The following is a 21,998-nucleotide window of genomic DNA, read 5'->3' as shown; positions in this document are numbered from 1 at the left end:
TAGAGATTGCACTACAGTACTTGTATGAAGTGAATTGAAAAATACTATTTCTTTTGTTTTTTACAGTGCAGATATTTTTAATCCAAAATAATATAAACTGAGCACTGTATACTTTGTATTCTGTGTTGTAATTGAAATCGATATATTTGAAATGTAGAAAAAATCCAAAAATAGTTAATACATTTCAATTGGTATTCTATTGTTTAACAGTGTGATTAAAACTGTGATTAATATTTTTAGTCTCTCTTAATTTTTTGAGTTAATTATATGAGTTAACTGTGATTATTGGACAGCCCTACTGTAAACCTGCACCAAAGGTGGACTTCAGGTTTTCATTTCCTTGCGGTACAGAACTAAGTTCTGCTGTTGCTGCCAAGGGCAGGGGCAGTATGGGTGATATTTCACTATGTATGAGCTATCAGAGTGATTTGAAACTCAGGCCCCATCCTTGAAACTGGCTAAGCACTGAGAGAGGGCTATTTACCATGTCTCCTCCTGTCGTTGTTGAAATTAGAGAGGTTTGAGTTTACGCCACTCCAATGAACTCAGGCTCTCAAGCTCCCACGGAAGAAGAACAGGAGAGCACAAGTGTTCTTCCTGCTCACCAGAAGAGCTCAGATCCTCTTCATTCCTACAGCAACTCAAGGGCTTTTCCTTGCTTCAGCTGTGTGGATTAGAGAGGCACTTCTGTATCTGGGAAGAGGAATGGACTTTATCAGCACCCTCTCCCCTGGGTCCATTAAGGACATGTAGATGAAGCCTGTCATCCTTTACTCTAAAATGTTTTATGCTGTGTAGTTGTAGCCATGTCAGTTCCAGGATATTAATGTTTTGCCAGCACACATACCTAGGTTTGCTTTTTTTCCCCCTTTTTGAACAATGATCATATCATATTGCCTCTGTATAAATCCATGGTACGCCGACATCTTGAATACTGCGTGTAGCTGTGGTCACCCTATCTCAAAAAAGATATATGGGAATTGGGAAAAGGTTCAGAAAAGGGCAAAAAAAATTATTAGGGGTATGGAATGAGGAGAGATTAATAAGACTGGGACTTTCCAGCTTGGAAATGAGACAACTAAGGGGGGATATAATAGAGGTCTATAAAATCATAACTGGTGTGGAGAAAGTAAATAAGGAAGTATTATTTACTCCTTATAATACAAGAATGAGGGGCCACCAAATGAAATTAATAGGCAGCAGGTTTAAAACAAACAAAAAGAAGTATTTTTTCACACAATGCACAGTCAGTGTGTGGAACTCCTTGCCAGAGGATATTGTGAAGGCCAAGGTTCCATGCATGGAGTGATAGATCATCATGGCTATTAGCCAGGATGGGCGGATGGGTCCTAGCCTCTGTTTGCCAGACGTGGGAATGGCAATGGGATGGATCACTTGTAGTGACCGTATGTTCATTTCCTTGGGACTGGCATTGGCACTTTCCGACGATAGGTCAGGGCGTAGATGGACTATTTGATTGATCAGTATGGCATGTATGTTTGATGCTGTGCATGAAGTTTTAATCAGAGTCTTTCAGTCAGGAACCGCTTTCTCTTAGCATACAGCAATGAAATGTTAAAAAGGCAAATGTGTTAATTAGAGAAGGTGCAGTCAAGAGCCGCAAATGTTGCATGTTGTCAACAACACAAACGACTTCCTCGCACTGAGGAAAGAAAATGTTCTCTGGGACCTTTACCTAGCGCAGAGTGCCAAATGATCCTTTAGGTTTTTTAACCTGACTTACTGGTTCTCTTTAGAAACTCTGCTTGTAGTTTAGGCTACTTTTCTATATAGCGTGGGCTAGTCGGACTTAGCATGTCCTTTTGACTTGCTTTTCTGTGCCTTTTCTCTTTCCTGATCTCTTGGCCCGCCACAGTCCTCGCATTTTGAGCCCTTTCCTTCCCTCCTGCTGAAGATGTTTTGTACACTAACTAGTATGTTAAGAATAGACTTCTACAGTATCTGTATCTTCTTCCTTGAACATTAAACTCCCGTTAGAGCGCAAGTAGTTTGTTCATCTGCTATACACTAAACTGTTGGCTGGGCATTACTTTGTGCCTATTGGGCATCAATAGATGCAAGAGACTTGAGGCTGCTTCTCTTTCACAAACAGGTACTGTTTTTTGGTTAGGTCTTGATTCTATGTCAGCTTTTAGTGATGACTTTGTTCCCCTTCCACAACTGGATTTTTGAACCATTTTCCTTCTCCTGCTTTTCCCTTCTTTTTCGTCTGCTGCTTCCATAATTGAGTAGCTTTGGACCCTTTTGATATTTCTCCCTATGTTTGGAGACTTTTCCACTTCTTAATTGACCTAGTGTACTGGATGTACTTGTTTGATTAAGTGAAAATGAGCTAGGCCACAGATGGTCAGCTGAACCCACTCACACCTCAATCGTCCATCCTTTAGTACTGAATTGTTTTTCCGCTAAGTCAGATGTTGGTCCGCTGTGCTTGTAATATGAGGTTTTTTTAATCCCACATGCAAGTGATGTAAGATGCTCCAACCAAACATTATCTAAGTTTAAAAATGTAAAAAACAACTGTTAACGCTAAGGGAAAAAGTACATCAATGTGGATCGGTGCACTTGTTTGCACGACTTTTGGACATTGGCACAGAACCCACTGGAAATGATAAGCGAGAAGCAAGGTTTTTGGGTTTAGTTTTGATAAAAAAATAAAGAATATTTTTCAATATGGAAAATAGACACCCAGTTCCCATTGATTTTTTTTTCTAGTGGGAGTTGTCATTGCGTAAACTCCAGTTTTGGTCCTTTGAAATCAAAATTCACCTTCACAGCAGTTAGAATGACTTCATCTGTATCTGTAGCCCAATTTTCCTTGTACACGAATAACTATTCAAATGTTCTCTCAGTATTGTCTTTTCACTTGTTTTCTATAATCGGTTTGCATCGTGTTTTTCGTCTTTCGAGTCGCGTGACCGTGCACACGCTGCTCTCTTGCTGGCATGAGCTCGCGCACGCTTCTTTTAGGCTGTTGGATCTTCACTATGCTGGAAAAATCAGAATCAGGACATCAAGACCCTATGCCGATCAAAGATGTGTACATGTTATCCAGCACTGTTCTCTTCCAAAAATCTTGAGAGCAATTGCACTGAAGGAAGGCTTTCACTTTGAGGTAAACTGATCTGTGTGTATAAGTTCTATCTCATGTTTTTGTTTTTTCTGTGCAATGTATCTTACATTTTCCCCCCTCTCCCCTTGCCAAATGCTCACTTTTAGGAGACATTGCAGGGTTCAAGTGGGCATGGGAAATAGAGCCCAAGCAGCTCATGGACCAGGAGAACTGTTTTATTCGCATTTTGAAGAAGCTATAGGTAAGAATGAACAGTATGTAGTATGCTCTTGGTGCACTGTTAGGTAGAACAGTAAAGATCACTTTCTGTCCAGATTTGTGGGGGCTATATAAAAATGGCGTCATTTTTCGAGCAAAAAGAAAGACAGGAGTAACTTTGTGGCAACTTAACGCTCAAATAAAATTGTTAGCTAAGCTTTTGTGGGACTACAGCTCACTTCTTCGGATTACATGCATGGAATTTGGAACTATATTGAAGATAGACTATAGCATACAGAGAGCATTATGCATCCGAAGAAGTGGGCTATAGCCACGAAAGCTTATTGTTCAAATAAATTTGTTAGTCGCTAAGGTGCCCCAAGTATACTCCTGTTTCTTTTTTTGCGGGTTGTACAGACTACACCCTGCTACTTTGAAACCTTATCATTTCAACACTTACTCACTCCCAGGAGTGTTAGTATCCATATCTGCCTGGTTGACTAAATGTTTTTACTACTTTATTGTAGCACTTCACAGGTGATGCAGATATGGTAGTGAGCTGGGTTTGTACATTATCATTAGATAGTTTACGCAGTTCCAATTGCAGAGTATGCATTTGAGCCATGAAGGAGCCAAGTTAACTTGAAATCTGAGATTCAGCGTTTTCCGTATGGTGCTGACTATTTAAAAAGCAAACAAAAACCCAACTCTAATTGTTAATGAATAACATTGACTCACGAAAGTATGGCAAACATTTGGGATGCTACTTCTTTTTTTCTTTTAAGAATAGCACTCCAACACCAGTTAGGTGACTTTGGTAGTTCCGTTGCACTGGAAGAATCAAATTTGGTACCAAAACTCTGTGGTTAAGCTTCACCATTGTGAAACTTCTTGATTCAATCTCTCTTCCCTCCCCCACCCAAAAAACAACAACTTCTGCAGCGTAACAAGTATTTCTTTGTCAACCTGTTTTCTCCTGTATACTCTAAGTTGCTTTTGTTACAGGTTTCTTTTCATATGCTTTCTTGTGTTTAAGGATATAATGTGCAGCCCTGTTGTCCTGGACAAAGATGGGCGTCAGTGCTATGCTGTTTATAACTGCAGAGATGTCTTAGTTTGGCTAGCAACCAAAATTTGTCTTTGTCTCAGCAGCTGAAGCTGCTATGATGAGTTGAGTTTTAATTTTATTGTCTAGTTTATCGGTGTGTCTCCATCTCCAATATGTTAGTTAACTTGCTACTGAAATAATACTGTAATACCAATAGAGGTAAAGTACTTTTGCAACGTAATGATCACTTGCTAGTTGCTCTGTCTCATAAAAACAAAGGCTTAATATATTCAATGCCTGGTTTCTCTCCTTTTACAGAATATACACGTTTGCCTCAACTGACTGTTCCAGTTTGAGTCCTTTATTTCATGTGACAAGCTTATAACTGTTTCAGTAACCACTTAAGTACCGACATAGATCTTGTAGGCAAGAAAAATTGATTTCTATAACGACAGGATCCAATTCTGTATGAAACAACATGAGATCTATTCTCCCATTAAGCACATCTCTTTGGCATTAATGGGAATCACAAATACACAGGTGCCAAATGGACCCTCCTGAATTTACAATGCGGCAGCTCTGTTGGTCCCAGAGAGAGACGAGGTGGGTGAGATGATATAGTTTATTGGACCAACTTCTGCTGGTGAAAGACACAAGCTTTAGAACTACACAAAGCTCTTCAGGTCTGGGACTGGTACTCAGTGTCACCCTTAAATACAAGGTGGAACAGATTGAAATTAACACACATTCTAAGGGCCATTCAAGGTGAAGTGGCCCATTAACACCCCTGCAGTCATAGGACAAAAAAGGAAGGGTTAGTGGGTTACTTACAGTTTGCTGTAAGAAGTCATAAATCCAGCTTTTTTTTAAGACCATGATTTTTAGTGTCTAGCAAAGTTGTGAATGTAAGCTCCCAGACTCATCTTTTGAAGGTTTGTGTATCTTGGGAAATGGTACAGCCTCATCCCCCATGAATCCACTCCAGGGATCTTCTACATGCATCACAAGATATGTAAACAAGGCGTAGCTTGTTTCTTTAACCAACAGAAGCTAGTCCAATAAAAGATATTATCTCACCCACCTTGTCTCTCTAATATCCTGGGACCAAGACAGTCACAACACTCTAAACTTAGGTAGGTCCATTCACCTCCTGGTGCATGTGTATTTCCCATTAATGCCAAAGAGATGTGCTTGATGGGAGACTAGAACTCATGTTACACACAGGACTGGCCCCTGTCTTTATATAATGTTTCGTGCCTGTAAGACCTGTGTGTTACTGAAAGTTTTGCAGATACATGGTATATGATTACATAAACAAGGCATAGGCCAACAGTTACTGGTCATCTTGTATTGTAGGATCCTCTGCCCTGCTTGCTACCCCTTAACGCTGGCCCTGGCTTTTATATGCAATTGTTGTGGCACAGGTAGGATGTAGAATTTTTATAGCATGTTGAGGGACCTCAGAAAGAAAAGGTTGAGAACCCTTGACCTAGATGCATTATAAACACACATGTATCATGGTGTGTTTTGTATCACAGTGAGAAGGTATACACAATCTGTTCTCAAATCATTATATTTTTTCTTAACAGGTATGGCTACCACATTACTAAAGCTTCATATTTTATCTGCCATGATCCTAAAACTATTAAAGAGCTATTTGAGAATCTTAGAAATTATGATGGAAAGAACACGTACCCAAAATCATGTGGCAAATTTAAAGTTTCTGGAGTAAGGGATCTAACTACTGGCTACGATAGCAGCCAGCCTGATCAAAAGGCGGTAAGTATCCTTTTATAAAAATAATGATAGATCAGGTTTTATAGTCATATGATTAACAATATACTTAACACAGAGAAAAGTGAAAATACTAACTAAAAACCATACAAACTCTTGTAGCCATACTTTATGATCTTGTCTAAGTTGCATAAAATGGCAGAGGAAACTTGGAGGATTGTGCTATTTATTACAGCTTCAAGTTTTTCTCTGTTTTTTCCTATTGCTTGGAAGGATTATTTTTCCCCTCAGCATTGATATAAGAAATGTAAAATATCTATTCGGATGTGAAGCTTTGGGTTCTTTAGCCTTCTTTTAGAATCATGGGTGATTTTGTTTTTGTTTTTTTTCTTTTGATAGTCACTGAGCACATGCTTTCTGTAGCTTTTTCTATATGCTACCAAAATCTTGACAAGATTTCAAGATGTGTTATCTAGTAGTGATTCACAAGTCATGACATGGCTTCACTTTTCAAATCCTAGATTGAGGGTAAGATTGTGACTAACTCTAACATGTCTGAAGTTGGGAGGCCAAAATAAATTAGGTTGGTGTATTTGGTACTGAATACAAGTTGTTGGTTTTTTTCCTTGCATCTAAAACTCATTGTATATATTTAAGTAGTGAACTTTTAAGGAAGCTATTCTATGATGTGTGTATGTATTTCTAGGTGCTTCCTACCAGTAAAAGTAGCCAGATGATAACATTTACTTTTGCTAATGGAGGAGTGGCTACTATGAGGACCAGTGGGACAGAACCAAAAATCAAATACTATGCTGAACTCTGTGCGCCTCCTGGAAACAGGTATTTTGTTGCTTTTAGGATTACATTCAGTTATTTTTTTTAAAGGCCTATTTTAATATAATTTTAATAATTGCACTCTTTAACAAAAGAATATGTTCCAAGCTTTAATTCCGCACAATTAATGGCCAGTTCTTGCTGTCACTGAAGTTTCACTGAACATTGTCTTGACTTCCGTAGGAGCAGGAAGGGGCCCTCAACTTGATACATTTTAAAATTGTATTAAAAGATTCCAAGATAACTTGAAAGGGCTGCTTCCTTTCTCAAATCTTTTTTTTGTTTCAAAGTTAGTATTATCAAGACTTCTAATTACTGAAATATTATACTTACTCCTTTGACTCAAGTAGCCTTGTTAAATAATATCTTAGTATTTACCCCATGTGTTTGACACCAAGATGCATTTGGCCCACCTTCATAAATGTAAACAATTTGGAGAGGTTTTTTTCCGAAGAACATATTCTTAATTATGTGGTGGGTCTTCTGGATCCCTCATCAGAATCTCTATGTTCTCTTTCCTGTCCTCTTTCAACCGAGGACACATTTATGTAGATGTACAAATACTGGCACATGTCTGTATGCTTTAAGCTTTCTTAAGATAAATTAAGAGTACATCATAAGTAACATTCTAAGTGCATCACTGTAATTAGTATAACCTACCATCATCAAAAAAAGCAACTTCAAATCTCAAAGCACCCTCCTTCTCTGCTTTTAAAAGGGAGGAGGGGAAATGTGCCTTCTAGTTTTGACAATTAGCATATGTAGTATTTTACTTTTAAGTTAGTCATTCAGATCTAGCCCAGATTGGTAGTGTCTGAACCATGCTCTGTGTGAAATGAATTGGTGGCTCAGTTGGTCTCCACAAAACAAAAAGACAACACTTTTTTTTTTTTTGCAAGTTTCATTAGAAGTCAGGAATTCAATAGAAATGGAGACTGCCATATCAATGTGCAATGTTTTGGCTGAAGCACATTAATGGAGTATTGTGGAGAAGCTTGCATTTCTTCCTTTTTCTGTATCCATAACTTTTTGATTGCTAAGCTGTAGTGATAATTGAAGATTTTGAACACTAACAATTAATTCGAATACAAAACAGAAAACACTGTCTATGAATTGCTTATCAAAATTTATCTTTAAATATTTAATGTTGAATATTTATGGTAATATTTGCCTAAAGCTCCCAATCCCATTTTGATAGACTGTATATAACAATATCTGGAAAAGACAGTCCTTGAGTTTACAATCTAAGATGAGAGGCAATGGATGGATTAAAAAATACAAATATATGTTTTTATAGCATATTTTTAAAATATTTTAACTTTTGTTAAATAAGGCTAATGGTATTTATGCTTTATCATGAATGAAAGAAAATGTAATACAAGATCTAAATGTTGCTAAACATATCAACTAGGGATGAAATAGGAAAGATTTGAAGCTTAAATCAGCTGTTGTCATATATCAAGTTATTTTTTGAAAAACATGGACAAACATGTAAATTCAGCTCCTTGATACACAAAGATTAGAGCTAAACACTGACGTAGTCCCACATGTGGTTCTAAGAAATCAAGCGCGCGATTTTACTAGCATTAATAGAAAATGTGCGGTTAAAACATCAGACTGAGGGCTAGTCTAGACTCACAGTTAGTGCTTGGGCAAGCTGGGATATAGATCAGTGCACACTGGGAAACTTTTATCATGCTGTAGCAGGGTCCACATGGACTGCTAGTGTACAGTAATTTACATCCCAGGTTGCCTTGCACTAACTGTCTTGACAAACCCTCAGAATACAGACCTTTCTTCCTTTTCTTCTAGCCTTTTTTGCCGCTCTACTTTGATTTTTTTTTTTTTTTGGTTTTGTTTACTTGATTTTTCCTTCTTTTTTTCCTTAGTGACCCTGACCAACTGAATAAGGAATTAGATGAGCTGGTCAGTGCTATCGAAGAGTATTTCTTTCAACCAGAAAAAAATAAACTGCAGCCCAAGGCAGAGTAAAGAATTAAGATGGTCTTTGCAACATGTTATGGGCAAAACCCTACACTATTTAAAAAGTAGGGATTTTTAAGGACCAAAAAAACATTATTAAAATATATATCCTTAACAGTATGTGTTCCATGTCCTCTTTGGTCTAATGTCTTATTTTATCGGGGGAAATCAAGGGATTTCTTATAAAAACTAGCAACCAAAAATTGTCTGATACAGTGCAAATGTGTTTCAATAATCAAGTCTTGTTCTAATAAAATATTTTATTGTACTTGCCTTGCCTTAATTTCTGTAAATGCAGTCTGCTTTTTATATGTATGTAGCCTAATTTGATAGCAAAGTAATGACCAAGTTTTTGATGATGTGGGAACTGGATAGTGCTTCATGAATGTCTAGTTTTATTTTTGCAAGGCAGGCTAGTTGTGTAACTAAAGGGCACTGGAAATCTGTGGATAATTTTGGTAAAATTGGGGTAGGCCACCACACTTGGCTGCCACACTTTATTTAATAAGGAAACATCTGGACATGTTTTACTGCTATAAGACAATAATAATATGGTACAGGAGTAATGTTTTATATATGATACCAGTCTGTGGGAAGCTATGTGATGCAGTGATGTTACATTTGCCTTACACAGGAGTGCTCCCCAAGTTACATATTTCAGCTGGTATTTATTTATACATAATACAAGTTGTGTATCTCTTTACATGTCACTAAAATCCAACCCGTCGGTTTGTCCCAGCTCCCTAACTTGTTCTGTTGTTTTAGATACTAGCATTCTAGGTATTGGTCCATGAAGGTGCCTCCCCTAGCTTGTACTAAGACATAGAATGAATGTATCTTGATTTTGACAAGTTTCTTACATGCTTATGTCAAATGTTTACAACAGCAAATGGAAGAAGTTAAGGGATTATGGTGTAGGCTGGTTTTAGGCTACATCACTATTACAATATTTGTGCTTAATGTTGTTGGTGTTTAATGCATACTAATATAGAAAAATATGGAGCAGGTAATACGTATTACTATATATATGCTAGTTAGCATAAATTAGTCAGTGAAGCAGGCCAGAATGGACATTGGTTGTCTATTGCCAGAGTGTCTATGAAAATACATCATCTTGCAGGCAGGGGAAGAGGAGATGTAGCAGCTTGGGTTGGAGCTAAGCATGCCAGCCCTGTGTCTTTCTCTAAAGACACTTAATATCATGCTGGGGCAGAGACTGGCTTCTTGGTACGTATTTATATAGTGCATCATATGATGCAGCTCTGATCTTTGACTAGGCCCATAATTACTTATTAAATACTACTAATGATAACGAGCGGGAGGGGTTTGCTATTGACTTCAGTGAGACTTAGGATGTTTCACTTTGTACAGAAATTCCATGCATATTGCTTTTCATTGCCCCTGTAGTTATCTTCTGAAAATGAAACGCAAGGACAACTCTAAACTAACTTATTGAAAACCATGGGAGGCCACACTGCAGTCTGGAATTATGAATATACTTCACTGAGGACCATATAATGTGTGTTTATTGTAAATGTCATATTAATGTTGGGGGTTGTACAACATGCAGCCAGTGTTGGTCAAAATGTTAGTCTGTAACTCAGCATTCTTGTGTGTTTGTTTTATTGTGCTAAAATGTATTTGGCATAGTGTGAACCTGAACTGAATCTTGAAAGCAAAATATAATTCCTTTTAAAGTGAGATTCCTGTATTCCAGTGGTTTCCTTTGTAAACAAGTAGTAAAATGGAAAAAATAGGGTACTGTAAAATAAATACTGCTGATCTTACTCCATATATGGGTAGTTGCTAGGATTTTATTTTGACGCAAGGGAAAATGTTAGGCTGTACACAAGATATTAGGTTGTGACAACACAGAATGTTTGTAGCTAGACAGTTACATTGTAAGTAAAGTAATATCCTATTGCAGATGATATCTTCATAGTCTTCAGTGGAAATCTGATAGCAAAGCCCTGATGTCTTACCCCTTATTTCAATGCTTCTAGAGCCCAGAGAAGTGCAGTAAGAATTAATTTGCTTCAGTCACCTTAACTTTAGAGCAAGGATTATTCTAAACAATAAAACCTGATGATTTGTGTAACCTTCAAAAAAGGGTACAGTGCTACTGCTGCCTGGCTGTCACTGTTCTGTACATATTCAGAAATGTGACTTTTACAAACCACCAAGACAATTAAGAGTAAGAAGCAGTTAACCAAACAAAACATACACCCTATATGGTGGAGCTTTTATGAAAATGGCAACAGAGCATATTTGTTAAAACTAGCACATTACTTTTTAATTCAAATGATTTGAAGGCTGTATCAGACTACATATGGATCTTATTGACAGCATGTAGATTTAAAGAGGAGGCAATAGTGAGTATGGTGAGTGTGCCAAAAATAGCCCAATGAGGCACTTAGCTGTTACAAGCTGTGAGAAGCAGAAATTCTTACTCTGTATAACAATTAAAATCCTATAAGAAATGATGGCCACAAGGTGAAAGACAAAACACACAATGGGAGTAATCAGTCAATTTTCAACTTGGTAAATGGTTAAAAGGATTGAATTTTAATGGGAGTCATTTTGGTTGGCTCAGTGAATGTCATAATGTGATCAGATGACTAAAAAATGGGACAGAAATACTGCTAAGAATGATGGCTAGAGATGGGACACAAGAGGGGAGTACTTTGAATTACTACAGTGAATTCTATCCCAGTTTTGTAACTTGAGGGTCTCGCCCACATGCTCAGGGTCTAACTGATCACCATATATGGGGTTTGGAAGGAATTTTCCCTTAAGCCAGATTCGCAGAGATGCTAGAGGTTTTTTTGTCTTCCTCTGCCATGTGGGGCATGGGTCACTGTCTGGTTTGAACTAGACTAAAGAGTGGGTTCTCGATAAGTTAAAGACTTTTTTAAATCAAGATTTGAGAACTTCAGTAACTTCAGCCAAAAGTAATGAGCCTACTCCAGGAGTGAGTGGGTTAGGTTCTGTGGCCTGTGATATGCAGGAGGCCAGACTAGATGATCCTGGTGTCTTCTGGCCTTAAAGTTTGAGTCATAGCGACCAAGCGCTTACTAAGCTTCAGAAAAGGAGACCTAAACATCAGCAGACATATCTATGGTAGTTAGGATAAAATAATGGATATAAGCCCTTATGCGTCAAGGCATAAGCCAACTATTAACTGCTGGTTAAGAAGTTTCTCCTATGGGAAAATTATTTCACGAGTCCATAAAAAGATTTCTTGCAACCAGTACTAGCCATTGCTGGAGACAAGCTACTGAACTAGATGGACCACTGGTCTGATTCCATCTGTCAGTTCCTACCTGTAATTGTAATTTACATCTATTTACTGCTGTAACTCACCCAAAAACAGGTTCCTTTGGACTTTCACAGAACTCTTAAAATTATAACCTATATATGTAAACAGAAGTTCTAAAAGGTGTTTTAAGATGGTTGTCTAGTCATGTAGCCACTTGGTAAAAGTATCTCCTACAGTTTATTACAAATACATTGTCATGATTTACAACCATTTCTTTCTACTAAATACTTTGGAAAGCAGCGAGAATGAAGATATGTTTAACTTCACAGCCAAAGATGGTACACATCTTCAATTTCTAGTGTTACTAAAAACAGCCATTGATTAACTACAGTGGGTGCTCAAATATAACATGGACTATCTGAGTACCAAACAGTGGGATCATGTTTTAACTTCAGTGAGACTGGAATTTTGACCAATCTGAATTTTTTTAAAATATGGAACTTTGGGTTTCAATCTAATCTCAGCATAACTGGAGAGGGGGCAAAAAACAGATTCATGATGGATTGAACAGTTTAGTAGCCTTTAGTCCGGTAAGTATGTTGGACTGAATTTTGGGGCTGTTTTTATCTTCATTCCACCCTCTAAATTTTTTGGTGCATGCAGCATCACTTCCATGTATACATTCCTGTTTACCATAACCTATAATTTAGATGCGAAGAGGCTGGAGGTCTTTGCCCCTTGAATACTGCCTATTTAAGTCAAAAAGTTTTCAGAATCCCTCTCCATTCTAGATATGGGAGAAGGTGACCAGATTTAAATGGCTAGCTCCTGGGTTGATTGGCGGGGTGGGGGTTTGGTGGATTTTTAATGTTTAATTAGACCTCAAGTTCATACTGTCAGTATGATTAGCAGCTCCTACCAAATATTCCCCTTTAGTCTGATAAATCCATCATGCCACCAATCCATTTGTGTGTAGAGATGAATGTGGGGGTTGGAAAACTTATTAATTTGTTTCCTATTGATACCAAATAGTTTATTGTGAGAAATGGAGGCAACACTAGGGTCCAAACAAAACTATAAAACTACTCTTTGCTGATGTATTGTTCCTGGAAGTATGCTGAGTGTATTACCAGTTGAGTTCAGTGTTCATCTTGTGTAACTTGAAATGGGAATGGGCTTCCAGACTTTTTAGAAGAGTGGCTATCCATTCTGGCGGAGTTAAAGCAAACAAAATGAACCTGCTAGTCATTGAAGTCTGGCCCAGGCCAAAATCTGAATTCTGTCTTCAGGATTATTTTCGTGAGCCCCAGGATTAAGCAAGTTCTGGCAAAAATGATTCAGAATTCACTTCCCTCTGGAGATTGCGATGAGAGGCAGGTAAAAAAACACGAGTTCTCCCACCATTCACTGAGAGAGAATCATAGAGTGGCTTAGCAACTCATATCGGTGAGTAAAGCACTAGTAAGGGGGACAATAACTTGGGGATAGCTTTGTAGTGTGGCTGCTCACGCCTGGATTTAGTTAACTCAGGTGCTCAGGTTCAGATGCTGAGTTGAGAGTGACCAGATATCCTGATTTTACAGGGACGGTCCCAATATTTGGAGCTTTTTTTTAATATGGGCTCCTATTACCCCCAACACCCTGTCCCAATTTTTCACACTTGCTATCTGGTCACCCTACCTGAGTTAACTCTAATGAAGACATATCTACAGTGACGAGTGCCATGTGAGTACTAGATAGTGGGATCATAATTTTCTAACTTCAATTAAACTGGAGTTTTCTGAGCAATCTGTATTTTAAAAAACATTAAACTCTCCAGATTTAAATCTAATCTCAAAACAACTTGCGAAAGAAACCCAAATACTTGGTGGACTGAACAATTTAGCCAATAGGCTGCATGGTGAAGTCAATAGTACTTAGAAAATGAGTTTTGTTACTCTCTGCAGGTTTATATAGCCAATAACCTGAGAGATCTTATGTTAAAAGTTCTCCAGAAGAAATCCTGCAGTTTTCTGTCACAGCACATCCAAATTTATCAATTTTGAAACCATCCAAACAAAGGATTTTGTCCATAACTTCAATCCATTCAATCTTGTCTTTAATAGACATTCAATACATTTCAATCATTTTTGTCTGATCTGGGTCTTTATAGGGCAAATATTAATGAAGATGTGATGTCATATACAAGAAAAAATATTGCAAATGGGGTGAAAATTTTTATTTTTTTAATAGGGCTTTCAAGCGATTAAAAAATCATATTTAAAAAAATTAATGGTGATTAACCACATTGTTAAACAATAACAGAATACCATTTATTTAAATATTTTTGGATGATTTCTACATTTTTAAATATATTGATTTCACTTACAACCCAGAATACAAAGTGTACAGTGCTCACTTTATATTTATTTTTATTACAAATAATTGCACTGTAAAAAAATAGTATTTTTCATTTCACCTAATAGAAGTACTGTAGAGCAATCTCTTTATCATGAGAGTAAACTAGCATATGTAGAATTATGTACAAAAACCTGCCTTTAAAACAAAGTAAAACTTTAGAGCCTACAAGTACACTCAATCCTACTTCTTGTTCAGCCACTTGCTCAGACAAACAAGTTGTTTACATTTCCAGGAGATAATGCTGCCTCCTCCTTGTTGACAATGTCACCTGGAAGTGAGAACAGGCATTCGTATGGCACTGTTGCAGCTAGTGTTGAAAGATATTTACATGCCAGATGCGCTAAAGATTCCTATGTCCCTTTATGCTTCATCCACCATTCCAGAAGACATGCGTCCATGCTGATTACAGGTTCTGCTCGAAAACAATTGAAAGCAGTGCGGACCGATGCATATTCATTTTCATCATCTGAGTCAGATGCCCCAGCAGAAGGTTGATTTTCTTTTTTGGTGGTTTGGGTTCTGTAGTTTCTGCATTGGAGTGTTGCTCTTTTAAGACTTCTGTAAGCATGCCCCACACCTCGTCCCTCTCAGATTTTGGAAGGCACTTCATATTCTTAAATGTTGGGTTGAGTGCTGTAGTTATCTTTAGAAATCTCCCATGGGTACTTTCTTTGCCTTTTGTCAAATACGCTGTTAAAGTCTTCTTCAAAACAACATGTGCTGAGTTATCATCTGAAAGCACTATAACATTAAATATATGGCAGAATGCCTAGGGATAGTAAACTAAAGCTGGGACATTACATTTTCTCCACAAGGAGTTTCAGTCACAAATTTTTAAATTAACACTTTTAAAATGGGGCGTCGTCAGCTGGAAGCTGTCCCTGGAATGGTGGCTAAGCATGAGGGCATTGAATTTGTTTAGCACATCTGGCATTAAATACCTTGCAATGCCGCTTACGATAGTCCATTAAACACTTTGTTCTCACTTTCTGTGACATTGTGTAACGTTAGAATGTATTTGGGCATTATCTCCTGTAAATGTACAACAAACCTTGTTTTGTACTTTAGGCAACTTGCGCTAAAACAAGAAGTAGGACTTGAGTGGACTTTTAGGCTGTACTTTTGTGCATTTTTTTTATGGCGTGCAGTAATGTAACAAAAAAATTCACATTTGTGAGTGTTGCATTTTCATATTAAATAGATTACGCCTACAGTCTTGTATGGAGGTGAACTGAAATATATTATCTTTTCATCAGTTTATTATCAAGTGCAAAATATTTGTAATTAAAACAATGACAAAGTGTCAGTTTGTATATTTTGTATTACTGTTGTAGATTCAACAATATTTGAAAAATGTGAAAACATTAAAATTTACTTTAATTCAATATTGGGGTCTTCTATTGTTTAGCAGGGCGTGCGATTAAAACTGCAATTAATTTGCTGATTAAGTTTGTTTATTGTTTTAATTTTTTTTATGGGTTATCGCATTGGGGTTTAACTGTGATTAATTGAAATCTATTTTTAGTTAATGGGACAATTAGGAATGTGCTAGGGGAACTAAAAATTGCTTAGCCAAACACGGTATTTTTTAATGCATAAGTTATTTATACAATCATCGTCTTAAGAGGATGTGCAATAAATATACGTCTGTCCTCTCAGGTGTAAGAATAAGTCATAGTATTCCCCTCTCCATAATATTGTTTTTATCAGCAATTACTCACCTTTCCTTGGTAGACTGAGAATTTTGTTTATTACGTTCAAGGAAGTATTTGTACGCGTCAGCTTAACTATTGAAATGATACATTTTGTGGTGTTTCTTGATGCATTTTTTCTATGTAACATACCTTAAATGTTACTATTTTTCCTTGGCCACCAGCCCTTTTTCTCAGCAATAGCACTTGAAAAAGTAAACAAACTCTTTACTGGGGATTTCCTTTACATGACATTTATTAAATATTTGATGTGATAGTTTTTCTGGAATGGGTATGAAATGTGTTATCATTCATATGAAATAGAATTTATTTCCTATTCAAATCAGTGTTCATTTCTGAGTTGTGTATTTGGCTTGTTGCACTTTTAGTGCTTATTCCTGAGTAAAATACATTTATTTATGACAGAGTCCAGATGACTTGTCCCTGATTAGGCTTTCAAGAAGAGTACACAAGATGGGCTCTGAAGGGATTAACTTAGTGTTGATGGACAGCACTCCTCCAAAGTTATTGCAGGGTCATTCTTCTGGACTGGTCTAATAAGGGTGGTTCTCACCTTTTGTATTGATAGGGAGATAGCAGACGGATGACTTGTTAGGCTATTCTTTAGCCAGGAGTATCATCAAAGCATTTAGCAAGAGTAGGTAGGAAACTGCTCGGTGAAGCAGTGGCTTTCAAAGATTTCCCTGAGATCTACTAAGAAGTATTTGCAAAAAGAAGGTTTTGCTTTGTTGTCTTGAAGCGTCATGTCTGTCATTTGGTTACCAATTCCCACTGTGAACCTTAGCGTCCAAGATGGTGGTACCAGCATGAATTCCTCTAAGGCTAATTACCAGCTATTAGAACTTTGTAGCGCTGCACCAACCAGGAATTCCAGTGCCTGGGTACATTCTAGTCCCCAAAACCTTGGCCTTGGGGGACCCAAACCCAGGACCCTTCTGGATTTACACAAGGAAGTAACGGCTTTTCCTTTGGCTCTCCAGGCTTCCCTCCTGGGTTACCCTGGAAGGATTACTGGCTTCAAACTCTGGTTGGAATACAAAACAGAGAGGACATTCACTTCTCCTCCTTCTCTTTCCCCTCCACAGACTTTTCCTGAGAGAGAAGTAATCCTTGACACGGAAGAGAAATTTAGCCTCTCTCTCCCCTTCACCTCCTTTCTCCCCACCATTCCTAGAGTGAATCCAGACCCCAGTTCCTGGAGGTTCTCCCACCGGAAGTACAAAACACTCAGGTTTCTTAACACAGAAAACCTTTAATTAAAGAGAGAAAAACATTAAAATTCTTTAGTAATTTAAGATGGATTAGGTACAGGGTTTTTAAAGCTTATAGGCACTGGGATACTCGCTCCCAGATAAGTATTCAAGTACAACATTTAAAATCGGTTATCTTAGAAAAATTACAATTTGAACTCTTCAGCAAATGCTTGACACATTTGCACTTATTAAAGAAAACAACATAAGCCTTTTAACTTCGTCGGTCTCCTAGTACTTATATCTTGAATTCTATAGAACCTGTATCAGGTTTTGAGATATGGAGACGAAGGACCTGGTTGCAATCTGGTCCGCTCTGATGCCCCCTAGATGTGAGAATAACAAACCAAAAAACTTACGTCACACACAGAAATTCCCTCCCTCAAGGTTTGAAAGTATCCTGTCCCCTGATTGGTTCTCCGGTCAGGTGACAGCCAGGCCTACTGAACTTGTTAACCCTTTATAGTCAAAGAGATAAAGTACTTCTGTGCTATTAACTTTTCTTATCTGTTTATGACAATGTCTTTTCCAGGTACTTTTGCTTTTGGTTTGACTTGATCACTGAAAGTTTTCTGGCTTTTGATGGGAGAAAAAAATGTTCTGAGTAACAGATAGCAGACATTGGTATAAAAAGTCCATCAGTAAAATTTTACCTCTCTCTCGAGCAGCAATCATGTAATTTGTAATCTCACTAGTGGCTACAACACTTAAAGACACTAGTCCATCTTGAGCATCGAAAGAATTGATCATGCATTCAGTAGTGCACAGAATGTTCATTATAGCTGTCTCATGATCCTGAATTTTTGTGCTGACAAGATCTTTCTTTTTCCATGCCTCTGGAGTCATGCCTGCCATCACTTCATGCTATCTCATTATAGCAGCTCTTTTATGTTGTGACAAGATCCAGCAATAAACTGCTGAATGGCTTTGTATCAACCCAATCAAACCACCTTTTGCTTTTGAGACTTTATTGTAGGTTTATTCAACTGTCTGGTCACATGCAATTTAAGAGAACCCAGTCCACTTTGATGTTGGGCTGTCCACTGTCCTCAAGCGCTGAGTTCTGTGTAACATTCTGAGTGTGTGAGGGGCAGTTTCTCCATTTCCAGTCAATATGATAGATGATACCTGGTATAGTTTGTCTGATTGTAAGAGAAGAACCAGGGCTTCATGGAGCGTGTAACTGAAAGATGCAACTCTCCGTCAGATGCTTGGGTTGCTCTCACAAAAGTGAGCAAGATTTGCACCAGGTTTATGTAAGAGCTCCAGAAGGCAGACATTGGGTTCTCTTTGCTCTTTCTCTGGACAAAGTCTTCATATTAAATGACTACATTGGTGATTTCATCCGCTCTACACAGAACATCAAACAAGTCAACAGGGAATGCTAGTTTCATTTTCTTTTAATGACCTCTAGGTACTTATCTGCTTTGTCCATGGGAAATGATTTAAGTCTGGAATCAGATGCTGCATGTTTTCATACAGAAGTGTGTGTGCTCTCATGCTGCAGTTATAACACTGTCCTCTTGGAACACTCTGATCCTTGGGCAGCAACTTCTGACTCTATCAAGATAGCCACAAAGTTCTGTATCCACAAATCCTTTTCCAAGGACACCTAGAAATGACATGCAGCTATGCAATTTGCCTAGCCACACTATCAAACGTCTTGTGTAGTCATCTTCTTTGCATTGGACTTGTGCTTTTGTATATATTGCTTGGTCAAAGACCAAGACTACATGATTAATTTCAAGTTTATCAGCTATACAGTACTTCATTTCAGAACTGTGTAGACAGTAGACATTTGTTTGGTGATGCCTGAATAACTGGAAGGTAAGGGATAGCTGATTTCTTAAGAGCACAGTCATGCTGAAGAGAAGTATGAAAACATGTCCCTCTAGGAAGTGTACAAGTCAGCACTGAGAGCCTTCATACAAATATATGCCAGTTCATTTCTTAATACAGGTTCTAGGTTTGATCTGTAACTGTCAGCTTTTAATGGGGCAGGTGTATTATGACTCAAGTGTTGTGGACCTTGCCTCTTGTTCGGATGGTACTGCTTTACCACAAATCTACAGAGTGCTTTAAAAGAACAATATACACCTTTTGGCAGTGGTGCTCTGCTTGATGTTGGGGTTGATTCAGTGATGGGCCCTACAGTATCCAGATAGGGTTTCTTCTCCAAAATCAATATGGTCCCATACTAGAACTTTTGAAGCCTTCTTTGCAAAGCCCAGTGGAATGTCATCAGAACCTTTATCAAGCTATAGCTGAGCAAGGCGTGTGTCATCATGGCTAATTACTTTATTTTCAGATGCACAATGTCCTAGTTTTAGTATGGCGACCACTTGTCAAGTGTCTAATTGTCAATCCAAGGCAAAGGGATTTAGGTGACTGTTGTCAACACTTGGATTCAAGGTAAACAAAGTCTTAGCTAAGTAATATGTGTTTACGGTCCACATCATCTGGAAGATCAACATAGCCAGCTATTGTTGGTGCCTCTGATGTGCCAATAATCCAGGGCATCAAATTGTAAAGTTCAACTGCCATGACAGATGTTGCAGATTCAACACTTAAATTGATTGTTGTTAGTGGCCAGAGACAACTCGTTCCAGGAGTGTCATCCAACGTGCTCTTGATGATCTATGAACCACTGTGCGGAGTCCTAGCTGACTGCATATCAGGAACTTGTGTATTTACGGTTGATGATCTTGAAAGGGTAAGTCAGCTTGTGGTTTAAAATGAATTTGTTCTTCTTCACTCACAGTTGTGTCTGTAGCTGTTTCTGCCTCTGATTGATAAGGAAGACTATTAATAAATGTACTTTGTTGAAAGTGTGTCAACGTACACCATCTCACTGACATTCTTTTGGTGTGGTACATGAAAGGTGAGCTGAAGGAAGTTGCATATCAGACAGTATTCAGCTGGCCAACGTTGCAATACAAAACCATGCATGATTTCTAAAAACAGGGTTCTGTACGGGGACATTTATCATAGTTGTAAATCATGATTCTGCTACTGTGCTTTAAATTTGTTTTACTATAGTATTCAAGAATTACTACAAACTTAAACAACAAGGAGGACTTGTGGCACCTTAGAGACTAACAAATTTATTTGGGCATAAGCTTTCATGGGCTAAAACCCATTTCATCAGATGCATGGAGTGGAAAATACAGTAGGCAGGTATATTTACACAGTACATGAATTGCCCCCTACTGTTACTCACACCTTCCTGTCAACTGTTTGAAATGGGCCACCCTGATTACATTGGCCTCATTACCACTACAAAGTGATTTTTCCTCTTGTTGATAATAACCCACTTCCACTTTAATTGAAATGTCTCATTAGCACGGGTCCACTACTTGGTAAGGCAACTCCCATCTTTTCATGTACTCTGTGTCTGTGTGTGTATGTATGTGTGTGTGTATGTGTATATATATATATACACATATATATATAATCTGCCTACTGTATTTTTCACTCCATGCATTTGATGAAGTGGGTTTTAGCCCACAAAAGCTTATGCCCAAATAAATTTGTAAGTCTCTAAGGTGCCACAAGTACTCCTCATTGTCTTTGCTGATACAGACTAACACGGTTAGCACTCTGAAACCTGCCAACAAACTTAAAGGTTAGAAAAATGCTGTGATGTTTAAATTTCCATTTGTCTCTGCCATGATTGTGCCTAAATGATTATGAAAATATTGGCCTATACAATATCACTTATCTGTAACTTGAATCATCAAGACCTTCATGCTTTTTTACAAGCTCAGTGAAAATCTGGCTAAGAACATAAGAACAACCATACTGAGTCAGACCAAAGGTCCACCTAACCCAGTATCCTGTCTTTCTACAGTGGCCGATGCCAGGTGCCACAGAGGGAATGAACAGAACAGGTAATCATCAAGTGATCCATCCCCTGTCACCCATTCCCAGCTTCTGGTAAACAGTCTTGGGTAAGGGTAAGTCTTGTCATCCACAATATCTCCTGGTCTACAATGAACCTCTGATGGATGACAGTGGCATATAAAATCTTGTAGGCTTTGCTGTACATCTGTTCAGCACAAGTAGGTTTATCCTTATCTACAAATTTTGTCAAAAATGTTGTGTAGTCTGTGTAACATGTTTTATGATACTGAACTTCAACTGCCATACTGTCCTAGTATGTGATGACAATATTCTGATCCTTTAGTGCTGCAGCTCTTTTTATCTTTACTGCATCTATCATTTCTGCCTGGTCTAGTTAATCTTGCATTTATGTTCCTCAGTGAAGTATCACTTCCTTTTCTGGTATATGATGCAGATGGCAGGAAAGACTGGTCCAGACACACAAACAGGGAAGGCAGATATTGACCAAAGTGTCTTCTTGGGGTTGGGTGAAGATGTGGAACTGGTGCTGGAAGAGGTACTGTCCATCAGTCTGTTTCCTTGTAATATTAACTGCTGGACACAGCATTTTCTTGCATTCTCTACGTGCTTTTTGTCTATAGAA

General features: G+C 38.0%; 1 protein-coding gene across 1 annotated transcript in view; it reads left to right on the top strand.

The window, feature by feature from the left end:
- PGM2 (phosphoglucomutase 2) overlaps positions 1–10,592 on the top strand; it is a 35,226-nt gene extending 24,634 nt beyond the window's left edge. Inside the window, exons 12-14 of the mRNA XM_075066520.1 lie at positions 5,930–6,119; positions 6,781–6,914; positions 8,798–10,592. Of these exons, the coding sequence (XP_074922621.1) occupies positions 5,930–6,119; positions 6,781–6,914; positions 8,798–8,900 (427 nt within the window). The 3' untranslated portion in view covers positions 8,901–10,592. The remainder of the gene's footprint in view (positions 1–5,929; positions 6,120–6,780; positions 6,915–8,797) is intronic.
- Positions 10,593–21,998: the final 11,406 nt, after the last annotated feature.

This window comes from Chelonoidis abingdonii, chromosome 5 (genome assembly GCF_003597395.2).
Source record: "Chelonoidis abingdonii isolate Lonesome George chromosome 5, CheloAbing_2.0, whole genome shotgun sequence".
NCBI classification, from domain to species: Eukaryota; Metazoa; Chordata; order Testudines; family Testudinidae; genus Chelonoidis; species Chelonoidis abingdonii.
Note: the sequence above shows the minus strand (reverse complement) of the source record. Positions and strands in the feature narration are given on the sequence as shown.